We start from the raw sequence: 19386 nt of genomic DNA, 5'->3' as shown, positions 1-19386 counted from the left end.
AACATAACATATACTATTTTATAACAGTCCCGTGTAGCTCAGTTGGTAGAGCATGGCGCTTGCAACGCCAGGGTTGTGGGTTCGATTCCCACGTGGGACAAGTTTAAAAAATAAACAAAATAAACAAATGTATGCACTCACTACCTGTAAGTCGCTCTGGATAAGAGCGTCTGCTACAATGACTAAAATGTTTTAAAAATAACACATTCACAGAAAACAGATACTGTTTAATAACACTGCAGTCATAAAATACATTTAAAAAAGAATAGCAGTTCAGAGACTCAGAAGCAGATAGGTAGCATCCAGACAGGAGAACAGATTTTATTTTATAAGACTGCAGCTACAAACAACTCCCAAAATAACATTGCAAAAAGGCTACTGTTGAGAGGTTCAGATCACAGTAAATAGCATCTGGTCACGTCTCCTCCCGTTGCTCCCCTCCGGCGCTCTGATTCGCCGGTCTACTGAGCCACCGGTCTGAGCGCACCACCTCGGCAAACACAGGAATGGAAACCGAACGCACCCTTATCACCTCCAGCGCACCTGCACCTCATCATCTCATCACCACCCCTATTTAGCCCTGGACTGTTCTGGATGATGTTGTGTGGGATTGTTAAGCTTCGTGTCGTTTACTCTCTCTTTGTTATTTCTCTTTGTCTTTTTTTAAGTAAACCTTGACCTTGTTAATTCCTGCGTCTGCGTCCTGCCTCTTCGTATCCTCAGTACTCGTCACACATCTAGTCTGATTCCCAGCCATGTGTCTTTGTGGTAGTATATACACTGCTCAAAAAAATAAAGGGAACACTTAAACAACACAATGTAACTCCAAGTCAATCACACTTCTGTGAAATCAAACTGTCCACTTAGGAAGCAACACTGATTGACAATACATTTCACATGCTGTTGTGCAAATGGAATAGACAACAGGTGGAAATTATAGGCAATTAGCAAGACACCCCCAATAAAGAAGTGGTTTTGCAGGTGGTGACCACAGACCACTTCTCAGTTCCTATGCTTCCTGGCTGATGTTTTGGTCACTTTTGAATGCTGGTGGTGCTTTCACTCTAGTGGTAGCATGAGACGGAGTCAACAACCCACACAAGTGGCTCAGGTAGTGCAGCTCATCCAGGATGGCACATCAATGCGAGCTGTGGCAAGAAGGTTTGCTGTGTCTGTCAGCGTAGTGTCCAGAGCATGGAGGCGCTACCAGGAGACGTGGAGGAGGCCGTAGGAGGGCAACAACCCAGCAGCAGGACTGCTACCGCCGCCTTTGTGCAAGGAGGAGCAGGAGGAGCACTGCCAGAGCCCTGCAAAATGACCTCCAGCAGGCCACAAATGTGCATGTGTCTGCTCAAATGGTCAGAAACAGACTCCGTGAGGGTGGTATGAGGGCCCGACGTCCACAGGTGGGGGTTGTGCTTACAGCTCAACACCGTGCAGGACGTTTGGCATTTGCCAGAGAACACCAAGATTGGCAAATTCGCCACTGGCGCCCTGTGCTCTTCACAGATGAAAGCAGGTTCACACTGAGCACATGTGACAGACGTGACAGAGTCTGGAGATGCCGTGGAGAACGTTCTGCTGCCTGCAACATCCTCCAGCATGACCAGTTTGGCAGTGGGTCAGTCATGGTGTGGGGTGGCATTTCTTTGGGGAGCCGCACAGCCCTCCATGTGCTCGCCAGAGGTAGCCTGACTGCCATTAGGTACCGAGATGAGATCCTCAGACCCCTTGTGAGACCATATGCTGGTGCGGTTGGCCCTGGGTTCCTCCTAATGCAAGACAATGCTAGACCTCATGTGGCTGGAGTGTCAGCAGTTCCTGCAAGAGGAAGGCATTGATGCTATGGACTGGCCCGCCCGTCCCCAGACCTGAATCCAATTGAGCACATCTGGGACATCATGTCTCGCTCCATCCACCAACGCCACGTTGCACCACGGACTGTCCAGGAGTTGGCGGATGCTTTAGTCCAGGTCTGGGAGGAGATCCCTCAGGAGACCATCCGCCACCTCATCAGGAGCATGCCCAGGCGTTGTAGGGAGGTCATACAGGCACGTGGAGGCCACACACACTACTGAGCCTCATTTTGACTTGTTTTAAGGACATTACATCAAAGTTGGATCAGCCTGTAGTGTGGTTTTCCACTTTAATTTTGAGGGTGACTCCAAATCCAGACCTCCATGGGTTGATACATTTGATTTCCATTGATAATGTTTGTGTGATTTTGTTGTAAGCACATTCAACTCTGTAAAGAAAAAAGTATTTAATAAGATTATTTCATTCATTCAGATCTAGGATGTGTTATTTTAGTGTTCCCTTTGTTTTTTTGAGCAGTGTATTATACTGTATATGATAATCATCCTGTCTGATTCCCAGCCATGTGTCTTTGTGATAATATATTATACTGTATATGATAATCATCCTGTCTGATTCCCAGCCATGTGTCTTTGTGATAATGTGTATTATACTGTAGAGATGCAAGGGGGCTCAACGAGAAGACCTGTCCTCTCTTTCTCTTCAACTATTCAGACTGATCAAACCTGGGACATCAGGTGAATAGAATCAATCAATTGATTACTAGGTAGAAAACCAGGCGTACTCAGGCCCTCCAGATTGAATACTCTGATGGATGCTGTGAGGATTATGGGTAATCTCGTTCCCAGACACTTCCGCCCAAAAAAGCACAAAGAGTGTGGTGGACCAACGCATCAAACTTGGCCTTTGTTAGCAAATAGAAAGACCGGGAGAAACACTCTGCGCGATAGGCATTGGCTTAATCGGTTTAATCTACCAACCAATCATCTCTCACAACACCTACCCCCTAACTCTCCCAGTATGTCTTCCAAACATGTCTTGCCTCCAGTTGGAGCGAAGTCCAGCAGTCGTGTGATTTGCTAGAATTAAATGACAAATACTTTACTCAGTAAGGTCACTCCCATAGAATTATATGGTCACTCCTACTAAGGCCAACTTAGAATGGTTGATATCCCAGGCTTATATGTGCTGTGTGCAGTTGTCTCGAGACAAGGTTATGGTTCGGGCTGCCTCAATGACCGTGTGCAGTAGTCTGGGGACGAGGTTAGGGTTAGGGTTAGGGTCAGGGTTAGGGTTAGGGCTGTGTGCAGTAGTCAGGGTCAGGGTTAGGGTCAGGGTCAGGGTCAGGGTCAGGGTTAGGGTCAGGGTCAGGGTCAGGGTTAGGGTCAGGGTTAGGGTTAGGGTCAGGGTCAGGGTTAGGGTCAGGGCTCTATGGTATCCATACCTACCATACTTGATTTGTGCGATGTCCCCGACCACGATGTCAGCCACGGGGAGCTGGATGACCTCAGCACCTCTGACCACCTGGAACTTCTGCTCCTGCTCGATGCGGCTCTGCAGCCCTCTGAACTGCTTCTCCTTGCTCCAGTCGTTGAAGGCTGTCACCAGCACAACACACACTACAGACAGTAAGATGGCTGCTCCCTCTATCCAGCCGGCCTCAGCCTCACCCTCGTCCTCCGCGCCCGCCGCCGCTGTCCCACAGGCTGAGAGAGAGAGAGAGAGAGAGATTACAGCGATCCACAAAGAATTCGAAAACATACCCAATTTTGATTAACTCCCTTATCTACTGGATGAAAAACCACAGTGTGCCATCACAGCTGCAAGATTTGTGACCTGTTGCCACAAGAAAAGGGCAACCAGTGAAGAACAAACACCATTGTAAATACAACCCATATTTATGTTTATTTATTTTCCCATTTGTACTTTAACTATTTGCACATCGTTACAACACTGTATATAGACATAATATGACATTTGAAATGTCTTTATTCTTTTGGAACTTCTGAGTGTAATGTTTGCTGTTAATTTTGATTGTTTATTTCACTTTTGTTTACTATCTACTTCACTTGCTTTGGCAATGTTAACATACGTTTCCCATGCCAATAAAGCCCTTAAATTGAAATTGAATTGAAAGGGGAGAGGTTAGATGCACACACAAACACATTCAAAGCGACTATTCAATGCTTTGTATCTAACATTTTCCTTTGTATGAAAAAAAAACCTTGACAGGACTTTATTCACATTCTTATAACCTTTTGATCTACTTGTGATAGACTGGATGAATAAACTTGCATCATGTACACATGCGCACACACACACACACAAACAAATTATTTATATATACACTAGATGACAGAGAGGGGGCGCTGTTTTGAAGCTACTGCATCTCCATCAAGGCACTTCACCATTGTATTTTCTTTTTAGAAAACTATAGACATGGATTTATTAATGTCTACATTAGTATTTGCCATGTTTATTCAATTACAGACACCTTAATGCATGCTTTTTAATTATATTACAGTATGTGAGCTGAACATGCACTTATGAAATGAACAAATATAAAAAATGTTTTCCTTAAAATATAAATTTAGAAAGTACTAATGCTGCTGTCCCCACTACCACAACAACATACTTAAATAAATGTAATTTTAATTGAAATGCTGTGGAGGACTGATTCTTCTGGAAAGTGCCAATATGGCCGATACTTAACAAAATAAATCCAGGGTTTACATACATTTGACACACACACACACACACACACACACAAAAAAAAACTTTTATTCAATGCTCTGCATGTATCAAACATTTTCCTTTCCGTGAATAACAGTTGTATACCTTAATTCTTCCTCTGCTCCCATGTAGCTTTACTGTGATCGACTGTAGGAATTAGATTCCACTACAGGTGCTGATGTGTTCCATTCATTTATGTGGACAGAAGCATTCTACTATTTTCCTACACAGCATTGTGTTCTACTACACAGCATTGTGTTCTACTATACAGCATTGTGTTCTACTACACAGCATTGTGTTCTACTACTACTACACAGCATTGTGTTCTACTACACAGCATTGTGTTCTACTACACAGCATTGTGTTCTACTACTACTACACGGCATTGTGTTCTACTACACAGCATTGTGTTCTACTACACAGCATTGTGTTCTACAATACAGCTATGTGTTCTACTACACAGCATTGTGTTCTACTATACAGCATTGTGTTCTACTACACAGCATTGTGTTCTACTACACAGCATTGTGTTCTACTACACAGCATTGTGTTCTACTACACAGCATTGTGTTCTACTACTACAATACAGCATTGTGTTCTACTATACAGCATTGTGTTCTACTACTAAAATACAGCATTGTGTTCTACTACACATCATTGTGTTCTACTACTAAAATACAGCATTGTGTTCTACTACACAGCATTGTGTTCTACTACACAGCATTGTGTTCTACTACACAGCATTGTGTTCTACTACTACTACACAGCATTGTGTTCTACTACAAAGCATTGTGTTCTACTACACAGCATTGTGTTCTACTACACAGCATTGTGTTCTACTACACAGCATTGTGTTCTACTACTACTACACAGCATTGTGTTCTACTACACAGCATTGTGTTCTACTACTACTACACAGCATTGTGTTCTACTACACAGCATTGTGTTCTACTACACAGCATTGTGTTCTACTATACAGCATTGTGTTCTACTATACAGCATTGTGTTCTACTACACAGCATTGTGTTCTACTACACATCATTGTGTTCTACTACTACTACACAGCATTGTGTTCTACTATACAGCATTGTGTTCTACTACACAGCATTGTGTTCTACTATACAGCATTGTGTTCTACTATACAGCATTGTGTTCTACTACACAGCATTGTGTTCTACTACACAGCATTGTGTTCTACTACACAGCATTGTGTTCTACTACACAGCATTGTGTTCTACTACACAGCATTGTGTTCTACTATTTAACAGCATTGTGTTCTACTATACAGCATTGTGTTCTACTACACAGCATTGTGTTCTACTACACAGCATTGTGTTCTACTACACAGCATTGTGTTCTACTACTACTACACAGCATTGTGTTCTACTACACAGCATTGTGTTCTACTATACAGCATTGTGTTCTACTACACAGCATTGTGTTCTACTACACAGCATTGTGTTCTACTACACAGCATTGTGTTCTACTATACAGCATTGTGTTCTACTATACAGCATTGTGTTCTACTACACAGCATTGTGTTCTACTACACAGCATTGTGTTCTACTACACAGCATTGTGTTCTACTACACAGCATTGTGTTCTACTACTACTACACAGCATTGTGTTCTACTACACAGCATTGTGTTCTACTACACAGCATTGTGTTCTACTACTACTACACAGCATTGTGTTCTACTACACAGCATTGTGTTCTACTACACAGCATTGTGTTCTACAATACAGCATTGTGTTCTACTACACAGCATTGTGTTCTACTACACAGCATTGTGTTCTACTATACAGCATTGTGTTCTACTACACAGCATTGTGTTCTACTACACAGCATTGTGTTCTACTACACAGCATTGTGTTCTACTACACAGCATTGTGTTCTACTACTACTACACAGCATTGTGTTCTACTACACAGCATTGTGTTCTACTACACAGCATTGTGTTCTACTATACAGCATTGTGTTCTACTACACAGCATTGTGTTCTACTACACAGCATTGTGTTCTACTATACAGCATTGTGTTCTACTACACAGCATTGTGTTCTACTACACAGCATTGTGTTCTACTACACAGCATTGTGTTCTACTACTACAATACAGCATTGTGTTCTACTACACAGCTTTGTGTTCTACTACACATCATTGTGTTCTACTACACAGCATTGTGTTCTACTATACAGCATTGTGTTCTACTACACAGCATTGTGTTCTACTACACAGCATTGTGTTCTACTACACAGCATTGTGTTCTACTACACAGCATTGTGTTCTACTACTACAATACAGCATTGTGTTCTACTACACATCATTGTGTTCTACTACTAAAATACAGCATTGTGTTCTACTACACAGCATTGTGTTCTACTACACAGCATTGTGTTCTACTACACAGCATTGTGTTCTACTACTACTACACAACATTGTGTTCTACTACAAAGCATTGTGTTCTACTACACAGCATTGTGTTCTACTACACAGCATTATGTTCTACTACACAGCATTGTGTTCTACTACTACTACACAGCATTGTGTTCTACTACACAGAATTGTGTTCTACTACTACTACACAGCATTGTGTTCTACTACACAGCATTGTGTTCTACTACACAGCATTGTGTTCTACTATACAGCATTGTGTTCTACTATACAGCATTGTGTTCTACTACACAGCATTGTGTTCTACTACACATCATTGTGTTCTACTACTACTACACAGCATTGCGTTCTACTATACAGCATTGTGTTCTACTATACAGCATTGTGTTCTACTACACAGCATTGTGTTCTACTACACATCATTGTGTTCTACTACACAGCATTGTGTTCTACTACACATCATTGTGTTCTACTACACAGCATTGTGTTCTACTACACAGCATCGTGTTCTACTACACAGCATTGTGTTCTACTACTACTACACAGCATTGTGTTCTACTACTACTATACAGCATTGTGTTCTACTACACAGCATTGTGTTCTACTACACAGCATTGTGTTCTACTACACAGCATTGTGTTCTACTACACAGCATTGTGTTCTACTACACAGCATTGTGTTCTCCTACACAGCATTGTGTTCTACTATACATCATTGTGTTCTACTACACAGCATTGTGTTCTACTACACAGCATTGTGTTCTACTATACAGCATTGTGTTCTACTATACAGCATTGTGTTCTACTACACAGCATTGTGTTCTACTACACATCATTGTGTTCTCTACTACACAGCATTGTGTTCTACTATACAGCATTGTGTTCTACTACACAGCATTGTGTTCTACTACACAGCATTGTGTTCTACTATACAGCATTGTGTTCTACTAACAGCATTGTGTTCTACTACACATCATTGTGTTCTACTACACAGCATTGTGTTCTACTACACAGCATTGTGTTCTACTACACAGCATTGTGTTCTACTACTACACAGCATTGTGTTCTACTACTACTACAGCATTGTGTTCTACTACACAGCATTGTGTTCTACTACACAGCATTGTGTTCTACTACACAGCATTGTGTTCTACTACACAGCATTGTGTTCTACTACTACTACACAGCATTGTGTTCTACTACACAGCATTGTGTTCTACTACACAGCATTGTGTTCTACTACACAGCATTGTGTTCTCCTACACAGCATTGTGTTCTACTACACAGCATTGTGTTCTACTATTACAGCATTGTGTTCTACTATACAGCATTGTGTTCTACTACACAGCATTGTGTTCTACTACACATCATTGTGTTCTACTACACAGCAATGTGTTCTACTACACAGCATTGTGTTCAACTATACAGCATTGTGTTCTACTACACAGCATTGTGTTCTACTACACAGCATTGTGTTCTACTATACAGCATTGTGTTCTACTACACAGCATTGTGTTCTACTACACAGCATTGTGTTCTACTACACAGCATTGTGTTCTACTACACATCATTGTGTTCTACTACACAGCATTGTGTTCTACTACACAGCATTGAATTCTACTATACAGCATTGTGTTCTACTACACAGCATTGTGTTCTACTACACAGCATTGTGTTCTACTACACAGCATTGTGTTCTACTACACAGCATTGTGTTCTACTATACAGCATTGTGTTCTACTATACAGCATTGTGTTCTACTACACAGCATTGTGTTCTACTACACAGCATTGTGTTCTACTACACAGCATTTTGTTCTACTACTACTACACAGCATTGTGTTCTACTACACAGCATTGTGTTCTACTATACAGCATTGTGTTCTACTACACAGCATTGTGTTCTACTACACAGCATTGTGTTCTACTACACAGCATTGTGTTCTACTATACAGCATTGTGTTCTACTATACAGCATTGTGTTCTACTACACAGCATTGTGTTCTACTACACAGCATTGTGTTCTACTACACAGCATTGTGTTCTACTACACAGCATTGTGTTCTACTACTACTACACAGCATTGTGTTCTACTACACAGCATTGTGTTCTACTACACAGCATTGTGTTCTACTACTACACAGCATTGTGTTCTACTACACAGCATTGTGTTCTACTACACAGCATTGTGTTCTACAATACAGCATTGTGTTCTACTACACAGCATTGTGTTCTACTACACAGCATTGTGTTCTACTATACAGCATTGTGTTCTACTACACAGCATTGTGTTCTACTACACAGCATTGTGTTCTACTACACAGCATTGTGTTCTACTACTACTACACAGCATTGTGTTCTACTACACAGCATTGTGTTCTACTACACAGCATTGTGTTTCTACTACTACACAGCATTGTGTTCTACTACACAGCATTGTGTTCTACTACACAGCATTGTGTTCTACAATACAGCATTGTGTTCTACTACACAGCATTGTGTTCTACTACACAGCATTGTGTTCTACTATACAGCATTGTGTTCTACTACACAGCATTGTGTTCTACTACACAGCATTGTGTTCTACTACACAGCATTGTGTTCTACTACACAGCATTGTGTTCTACTACTACAATACAGCATTGTGTTCTACTACACAGCTTTGTGTTCTACTACACATCATTGTGTTCTACTACACAGCATTGTGTTCTACTATACAGCATTGTGTTCTACTACACATCATTGTGTTCTACTACACAGCATTGTGTTCTACTACACAGCATTGTGTTCTACTACACAGCATTGTGTTCTACTACTACAATACAGCATTGTGTTCTACTACACATCATTGTGTTCTACTACTAAAATACAGCATTGTGTTCTACTACACAGCATTGTGTTCTACTACACAGCATTGTGTTCTACTACACAGCATTGTGTTCTACTACTACTACACATCATTGTGTTCTACTACAAAGCATTGTGTTCTACTACACAGCATTGTGTTCTACTACACAGCATTGTGTTCTACTACACAGCATTGTGTTCTACTACTACTACACAGCATTGTGTTCTACTACACAGCATTGTGTTCTACTACTACTACACAGCATTGTGTTCTACTACACAGCATTGTGTTCTACTACACAGCATTGTGTTCTACTATACAGCATTGTGTTCTACTATACAGCATTGTGTTCTACTACACAGCATTGTGTTCTACTACACATCATTGTGTTCTACTACTACTACACAGCATTGCGTTCTACTATACAGCATTGTGTTTCTACTATACAGCATTGTGTTCTACTACACAGCATTGTGTTCTACTACACATCATTGTGTTCTACTACACAGCATTGTGTTCTACTACACATCATTGTGTTCTACTACACAGCATTGTGTTCTACTACACAGCATTGTGTTCTACTACACAGCATTGTGTTCTACTACTACTACACAGCATTGTGTTCTACTACTACTATACAGCATTGTGTTCTCTACTACAGCATTGTGTTCTACTACACAGCATTGTGTTCTACTACACAGCATTGTGTTCTACTACACAGCATTGTGTTCTACTACACAGCATTGTGTTCTACTACACAGCATTGTGTTCTCCTACACAGCATTGTGTTCTACTATACATCATTGTGTTCTACTACACAGCATTGTGTTCTACTACACAGCATTGTGTTCAACTATACAGCATTGTGTTCTACTACACAGCATTGTGTTCTACTACACAGCATTGTGTTCTACTACACAGCATTGTGTTCTACTATACAGCATTGTGTTCTACTACACAGCATTGTGTTCTACTACACAGCATTGTGTTTTACTACACAGCATTGTGTTCTACTACACAGCATTGTGTTCTACTACACAGCATTGTGTTCTACTATACAGCATTGTGTTCTACTACACAGCATTGTGTTCTACTACACAGCATTGTGTTCTACTACACAGCATTGTGTTCTACTATACAGCATTGTGTTCTACTATACAGCATTGTGTTCTACTACACAGCATTGTGTTCTACTACACAGCATTGTGTTCTACTACACAGCATTGTGTTCTACTACTACTACACAGCATTGTGTTCTACTATACAGCATTGTGTTCTACTACACAGCATTGTGTACTACTACTACTACACAGCATTGTGTTCTACTACTACTACACAGCATTGTGTTCTACTACACAGCATTGTGTTCTACTACACAGCATTGTGTTCTACTATACAGCATTGTGTTCTACTACACAGCATTGTGTTCTACTACTACTACACAGCATTTTGTTCTACTACACAGCATTGTGTTCTACTATACAGCATTGTGTTCTACTACACAGCATTGTGTTCTACTACACAGCATTGTGTTCTACTACTACTACACAGCATTTTGTTCTACTACACAGCATTGTGTTCTACTATACAGCATTGTGTTCTACTACACAGCATTGTGTTCTACTATACAGCATTGTGTTATACTACACAGTATTGTGTTCTACTACAAAGCATTGTGTTCTACTATACAGCATTGTGTTCTACTACACAGCATTGTGTTCTACTACTACTACACAGCATTGTGTTCTACTACTACTACACAGCATTGTGTTCTACTATACAGCATTGTGTTCTACTACACAGCATTGTGTTCTACTATACAGCATTGTGCTCTACTACACAGCATTGTGTTCTACTATACAGCATTGTGTTCTACTACACAGCATTGTGTTCTACTACACAGCATTGTGTTCTACAATATAGCATTGTGTTCTACTACACAGCATTGTGTTCTACTACACAGCATTGTGTTCTACTACACAGCATTGTGTTCTACTACACAGCATTGTGTTCTACTACACAGCATTGTGTTCTACTACACAGCATTGTGTTCTACTACTACAATACAGCATTGTGTTCTACTACACAGCTTTGTGTTCTACTACACAGCATTGTGTTCTACTACACAGCATTGTGTTCTACTACTACAATACAGCATTGTGTTCTACTACACATCATTGTGTTCTACTACTAAAATACAGCATTGTGTTCTACTACACAGCATTGTGTTCTACTACACAGCATTGTGTTCTACTACACAGCATTGTGTTCTACTACTACTACACATCATTGTGTTCTACTACAAAGCATTGTGTTCTACTACACAGCATTGTGTTCTACTACACAGCATTGTGTTCTACTACACAGCATTGTGTTCTACTACTACTACACAGCATTGTGTTCTACTACACAGCATTGTGTTCTACTACTACTACACAGCATTGTGTTTCTACTACACAGCATTGTGTTCTACTACACAGCATTGTGTTCTACTACTACTACACAGCATTGTGTTTCTACTACACAGCATTGTGTTCTACTACTACACAGCATTGTGTTCTACTACACAGCATTGTGTTCTACTACACAGCATTGTGTTCTACTATACAGCATTGTGTTCTACTATACAGCATTGTGTTCTACTACACAGCATTGTGTTCTACTACACATCATTGTGTTCTACTACTACTACACAGCATTGTGTTCTACTATACAGCATTGTGTTCTACTATACAGCATTGTGTTCTACTACACAGCATTGTGTTCTACTACACATCATTGTGTTCTACTACACAGCATTGTGTTCTACTACACATCATTGTGTTCTACTACACAGCATTGTGTTCTACTACACAGCATTGTGTTCTACTACACAGCATTGTGTTCTACTACTACTACACAGCATTGTGTTCTACTACTACTATACAGCATTGTGTTCTACTACACAGCATTGTGTTCTACTACACAGCATTGTGTTCTACTACACAGCATTGTGTTCTACTACACAGCATTGTGTTCTACTATACAGAATTGTGTTCTACTACACAGCATTGTGTTCTACTACACAGCATTGTGTTCTACTACACAGCATTGTGTTCTACTATACAGCATTGTGTTCTCCTACACAGCATTGTGTTCTACTATACATCATTGTGTTCTACTATACAGCATTGTGTTCTACTACACAGCATTGTGTTCAACTATACAGCATTGTGTTCTACTTCACAGCATTGTGTTCTACTACACATCATTGTGTTCTACTACACAGCATTGTGTTCTACTATACAGCATTGTGTTCTACTACACAGCATTGTGTTCTACTACACAGCATTGTGTTCTACTATACAGCATTGTGTTCTACTACACAGCATTGTGTTTCTACTACACAGCATTGTGTTTTACTACACAGCATTGTGTTCTACTACACAGCATTGTGTTCTACTACACAGCATTGTGTTCTACTATACAGCATTGTGTTCTACTACACAGCATTGTGTTCTACTACACAGCATTGTGTTCTACTACACAGCATTGTGTTCTACTATACAGCATTGTGTTCTACTATACAGCATTGTGTTCTACTACACAGCATTGTGTTCTACTACACAGCATTGTGTTCTACTACACAGCATTGTGTTCTACAACTACTACACAGCAATGTGTTCTACTACTAATACACAGCATTGTGTTCTACTACACAGCATTGTGTTCTACTACACAGCATTGTGTTCTCCTACACAGCATTGTGTTCTACTATACATCATTGTGTTCTACTACACAGCATTGTGTTCTACTACACAGCATTGTGTTCAACTATACAGCATTGTGTTCTACTACACAGCATTGTGTTCTACTACACAGCATTGTGTTCTACTACACAGCATTGTGTTCTACTATACAGCATTGTGTTCTACTACACAGCATTGTGTTCTACTACACAGCATTGTGTTCTACTACACAGCATTGTGTTCTACTACACAGCATTGTGTTCTACTATACAGCATTGTGTTCTACTACACAGCATTGTGTTCTACTACACAGCATTGTGTTCTACTACACAGCATTGTGTTCTACTACACAGCATTGTGTTCTACTATACAGCATTGTGTTCTAATATACAGCATTGTGTTCTACTACACAGCATTGTGTTCTACTACACAGCATTGTGTTCTACTACTACTACACAGCATTGTGTTCTACTACTACTACACAGCATTGTGTTCTACTATACAGCATTGTGTTTCTACTACACAGCATTGTGTTCTACTATACAGCATTGTGTTCTACTACACAGCATTGTGTTCTACTATACAGCATTGTGTTCTACTACACAGCATTGTGTTCTACTACACAGCATTGTGTTCTACAATACAGCATTGTGTTCTACTACACAGCATTGTGTTCTACTACACAGCATTGTGTTCTACTATACAGCATTGTGTTCTACTACACAGCATTGTGTTCTACTACACAGCATTGTGTTCTACTACACAGCATTGTGTTCTACTACACAGCATTGTGTTCTACTACTACAATACAGCATTGTGTTCTACTACACAGCTTTGTGTTCTACTACACAGCATTGTGTTCTACTACACAGCATTGTGTTCTACTACTACAATACAGCATTGTGTTCTACTACACATCATTGTGTTCTACTACTAAAATACAGCATTGTGTTCTACTACACAGCATTGTGTTCTACTACACAGCATTGTGTTCTACTACACAGCATTGTGTTCTACTACTACACATCATTGTGTTCTACTACAAAGCATTGTGTTCTACTACACAGCATTGTGTTCTACTACACAGCATTGTGTTCTACTACACAGCATTGTGTTCTACTACTACACAGCATTGTGTTCTACTACACAGCATTGTGTTCTACTACTACTAAACAGCATTGTGTTCTACTACACAGCATTGTGGTTCTACTACACAGCATTGTGTTCTACTACTACACAGCATTGTGTTCTACTACACAGCATTGTGTTCTACTACTACTCACAGCATTGTGTTCTACTACACAGCATTGTGTTCTACTACACAGCATTGTGTTCTACTATACAGCATTGTGTTCTACTATACAGCATTGTGTTCTACTACACAGCATTGTGTTCTACTACACAGCATTGTGTTCTACTACTACTACACAGCATTGTGTTCTACTATACAGCATTGTGTTCTACTATACAGCATTGTGTTCTACTACACAGCATTGTGTTCTACTACACATCATTGTGTTCTACTACACAGCATTGTGTTCTACTACACAGCATTGTGTTCTACTACACAGCATTGTGTTCTACTACACAGCATTGTGTTCTACTACACAGCATTGTGTTCTCTACTACACAGCATTGTGTTCTACTACTACTATACAGCATTGTGTTCTACTACACAGCATTGTGTTCTACTACACAGCATTGTGTTCTACTACACAGCATTGTGTTCTACTACACAGCATTGTGTTCTACTACACAGCATTGTGTTCTACTATGCAGATTGTGTTCTACTACACAGCATTGTGTTCTACTACACAGCATTGTGTTCTACTACACAGCATTGTGTTCTACTATACAGCATTGTGTTCTCCTACACAGCATTGTGTTCTACTATACATCATTGTGCTCTACTATACAGCATTGTGTTCTACTACACAGCATTGTGTTCTACTATACAGCATTGTGTTCTACTTCACAGCATTGTGTTCTACTACACATCATTGTGTTCTACTACACAGCATTGTGTTCTACTATACAGCATTGTGTTCTACTACACAGCATTGTGTTCTACTACACAGCATTGTGTTCTACTATACAGCATTGTGTTCTACTACACAGCATTGTGTTCTACTACACAGCATTGTGTTTTACTACACAGCATTGTGTTCTACTACACAGCATTGTGTTCTACTACACAGCATTGTGTTCTACTATACAGCATTGTGTTCTACTACACAGCATTGTGTTCTACTACACAGCATTGTGTTCTACTACACAGCATTGTGTTCTACTATACAGCATTGTGTTCTACTATACAGCATTGTGTTCTACTACACAGCATTGTGTTCTACTACACAGCATTGTGTTCTACTACACAGCATTGTGTTCTACTACTACTACACAGCATTGTGTTCTACTACACAGCATTGTGTTACTACTACTACACAGCATTGTGTTCTACTACTAATACACAGCATTGTGTTCTCCTACACAGCATTGTGTTCTACTATACAGCATTGTGTTTCTACTAACAGCATTGTGTTCTACTATACAGCATTGTGTTCTACTACACAGCATTGTGTTCTACTACTAATACACAGCATTGTGTTCTACTATACAGCATTGTGTTCTACTACACAGCATTGTGTTCTACTACTACTACACAGCATTTTGTTCTACTACACAGCATTGTGTTCTACTATACAGCATTGTGTTCTACTACACAGCATTGTGTTCTACTACACAGCATTGTGTTCTACTACACAGCATTGTGTTCTACTACACAGCATTGTGTTCTACTACACACAGCATTGTGTTCTACTACTACACAGCATTGTGTTCTACTACTACTACACAGCATTGTGTTCTACTACACAGCATTGTGTTCTACTATACAGCATTGTGTTCTACTACACAGCATTGTGTTCTACTACACAGCATTGTGTTCTACTATACAGCATTGTGTTCTACTACACAGCATTGTGTTCTACTACTACTACACAGCATTTTGTTCTACTACACAGCATTGTGTTCTACTATACAGCATTGTGTTCTACTACACAGCATTGTGTTCTACTATACAGCATTGTGTTATACTACACAGTATTGTGTTCTACTACAAAGCATTGTGTTCTACTATACAGCATTGTGTTCTACTACACAGCATTGTGTTCTACTACTACTACACAGCATTGTGTTCTACTACTACTACACAGCATTGTGTTCTACTATACAGCATTGTGTTCTACTACACAGCATTGTGTTCTACTATACAGCATTGTGCTCTACTACACAGCATTGTGTTCTACAATACAGCATTGTGTTCTGCTACACAGCATTGTGTTCTACTACACAGCATTGTGTTCTACAATATAGCATTGTGTTCTACTACACAGCATTGTGTTCTACTACACAGCATTGTGTTCTACTATACAGCATTGTGTTCTACTACACAGCATTGTGTTCTACTACACAGCATTGTGTTCTACTACACAGCATTGTGTTCTACTACTACAATACAGCATTGTGTTCTACTACACAGCTTTGTGTTCTACTACACAGCATTGTGTTCTACTACACAGCATTGTGTTCTACTACTACAATACAGCATTGTGTTCTACTACACATCATTGTGTTCTACTACTAAAATACAGCATTGTGTTCTACTACACAGCATTGTGTTCTACTACACAGCATTGTGTTCTACTACACAGCATTGTGTTCTACTACTACTACACATCATTGTGTTCTACTACAAAGCATTGTGTTCTACTACACAGCATTGTGTTCTACTACACAGCATTGTGTTCTACTACACAGCATTGTGTTCTACTACTACTACACAGCATTGTGTTCTACTACACAGCATTGTGTTCTACTACTACTACACAGCATTGTGTTCTACTACACAGCATTGTGTTCTACTACACAGCATTGTGTTCTACTACTACTACACAGCATTGTGTTCTACTACACAGCATTGTGTTCTACTACACAGCATTGTGTTCTACTATACAGCATTGTGTTCTACTATACAGCATTGTGTTCTACTACACAGCATTGTGTTCTACTACACATCATTGTGTTCTACTACTACACAGCATTGTGTTCTACTATACAGCATTGTGTTCTACTATACAGCATTGTGTTCTACTACACAGCATTGTGTTCTACTACACATCATTGTGTTCTACTACACAGCATTGTGTTCTACTACACATCATTGTGTTCTACTACACAGCATTGTGTTCTACTACACAGCATTGTGTTCTACTACACAGCATTGTGTTCTACTACTACTACACAGCATTGTGTTCTACTACTACTATACAGCATTGTGTTCTACTACACAGCATTGTGTTCTACTACACAGCATTGTGTTCTACTACACAGCATTGTGTTCTACTACACAGCATTGTGTTCTACTACACAGCATTGTGTTCTACTATACAGAATTGTGTTCTACTACACAGCATTGTGTTCTACTACACAGCATTGTGTTCTACTACACAGCATTGTGTTCTACTATACAGCATTGTGTTCTCCTACACAGCATTGTGTTCTACTATACATCATTGTGTTCTACTATACAGCATTGTGTTCTACTACACAGCATTGTGTTCAACTATACAGCATTGTGTTCTACTTCACAGCATTGTGTTCTACTACACATCATTGTGTTCTACTACACAGCATTGTGTTCTACTATACAGCATTGTGTTCTACTACACAGCATTGTGTTCTACTACACAGCATTGTGTTCTACTATACAGCATTGTGTTCTACTACACAGCATTGTGTTCTACTACACAGCATTGTGTTTTACTACACAGCATTGTGTTCTACTACACAGCATTGTGTTCTACTACACAGCATTGTGTTCTACTATACAGCATTGTGTTCTACTACACAGCATTGTGTTCTACTACACAGCATTGTGTTCTACTACACAGCATTGTGTTCTACTATACAGCATTGTGTTCTACTATACAGCATTGTGTTCTACTACACAGCATTGTGTTCTACTACACAGCATTGTGTTCTACTACACAGCATTGTGTTCTACTACTACTACACAGCATTGTGTTCTACTATACAGCATTGTGTTCTACTACACAGCATTGTGTTCTACTACTACTACACAGCATTGTGTTCTACTACTAATACACAGCATTGTGTTCTCCTACACAGCATTGTGTTCTACTATACAGCATTGTGTTCTACTACACAGCATTGTGTTCTACTATACAGCATTGTGTTCTACTACACAGCATTGTGTTCTACTACACAGCATTGTGTTCTACTATACAGCATTGTGTTCTACTACACAGCATTGTGTTCTACTACTACTACACAGCATTTTGTTCTACTACACAGCATTGTGTTCTACTATACAGCATTGTGTTCTACTACACAGCATTGTGTTCTACTATACAGCATTGTGTTCTACTACACAGCATTGTGTTCTACTACAAAGCATTGTGTTCTACTATACAGCATTGTGTTCTACTACACAGCATTGTGTTCTACTACTACTACACAGCATTGTGTTCTACTACTACTACACAGCATTGTGTTTCTACTATACAGCATTGTGTTCTACTACACAGCATTGTGTTCTACTATACAGCATTGTGCTCTACTACACAGCATTGTGTTCTACTATACAGCATTGTGTTCTACTACACAGCATTGTGTTCTACTACACAGCATTGTGTTCTACAATATAGCATTGTGTTCTACTACATAGCATTGTGTTCTACTACACAGCATTGTGTTTTACTACACAGCATTGTGTTCTACTACACAGCATTGTGTTCTACTACACAGCATTGTGTTCTACTATACAGCATTGTGTTCTACTACACAGC

The 19386-nt window shown here is 39.7% G+C and overlaps 1 protein-coding gene across 12 annotated transcripts in view; it reads right to left on the bottom strand.

The window, feature by feature from the left end:
- The window catches only part of atp2b2 (ATPase plasma membrane Ca2+ transporting 2), a 265384-nt gene that overhangs the window by 90554 nt on the left and 155444 nt on the right, over positions 1–19386 (bottom strand). For all 12 annotated transcript variants that reach the window (XM_041891842.2, XM_041891845.2, XM_041891844.2 and 9 more), the window contains one exon: positions 3264–3521. In XM_041891842.2, coding sequence (XP_041747776.1) covers positions 3264–3521 — 258 coding nt within the window. The remainder of the gene's footprint in view (positions 1–3263; positions 3522–19386) is intronic.

This window comes from Coregonus clupeaformis, chromosome 12, assembly GCF_020615455.1.
Source record: "Coregonus clupeaformis isolate EN_2021a chromosome 12, ASM2061545v1, whole genome shotgun sequence".
Taxonomy (NCBI): domain Eukaryota; kingdom Metazoa; phylum Chordata; class Actinopteri; order Salmoniformes; family Salmonidae; genus Coregonus; species Coregonus clupeaformis.
This window is presented reverse-complemented; position numbering and strand designations above follow the sequence as displayed.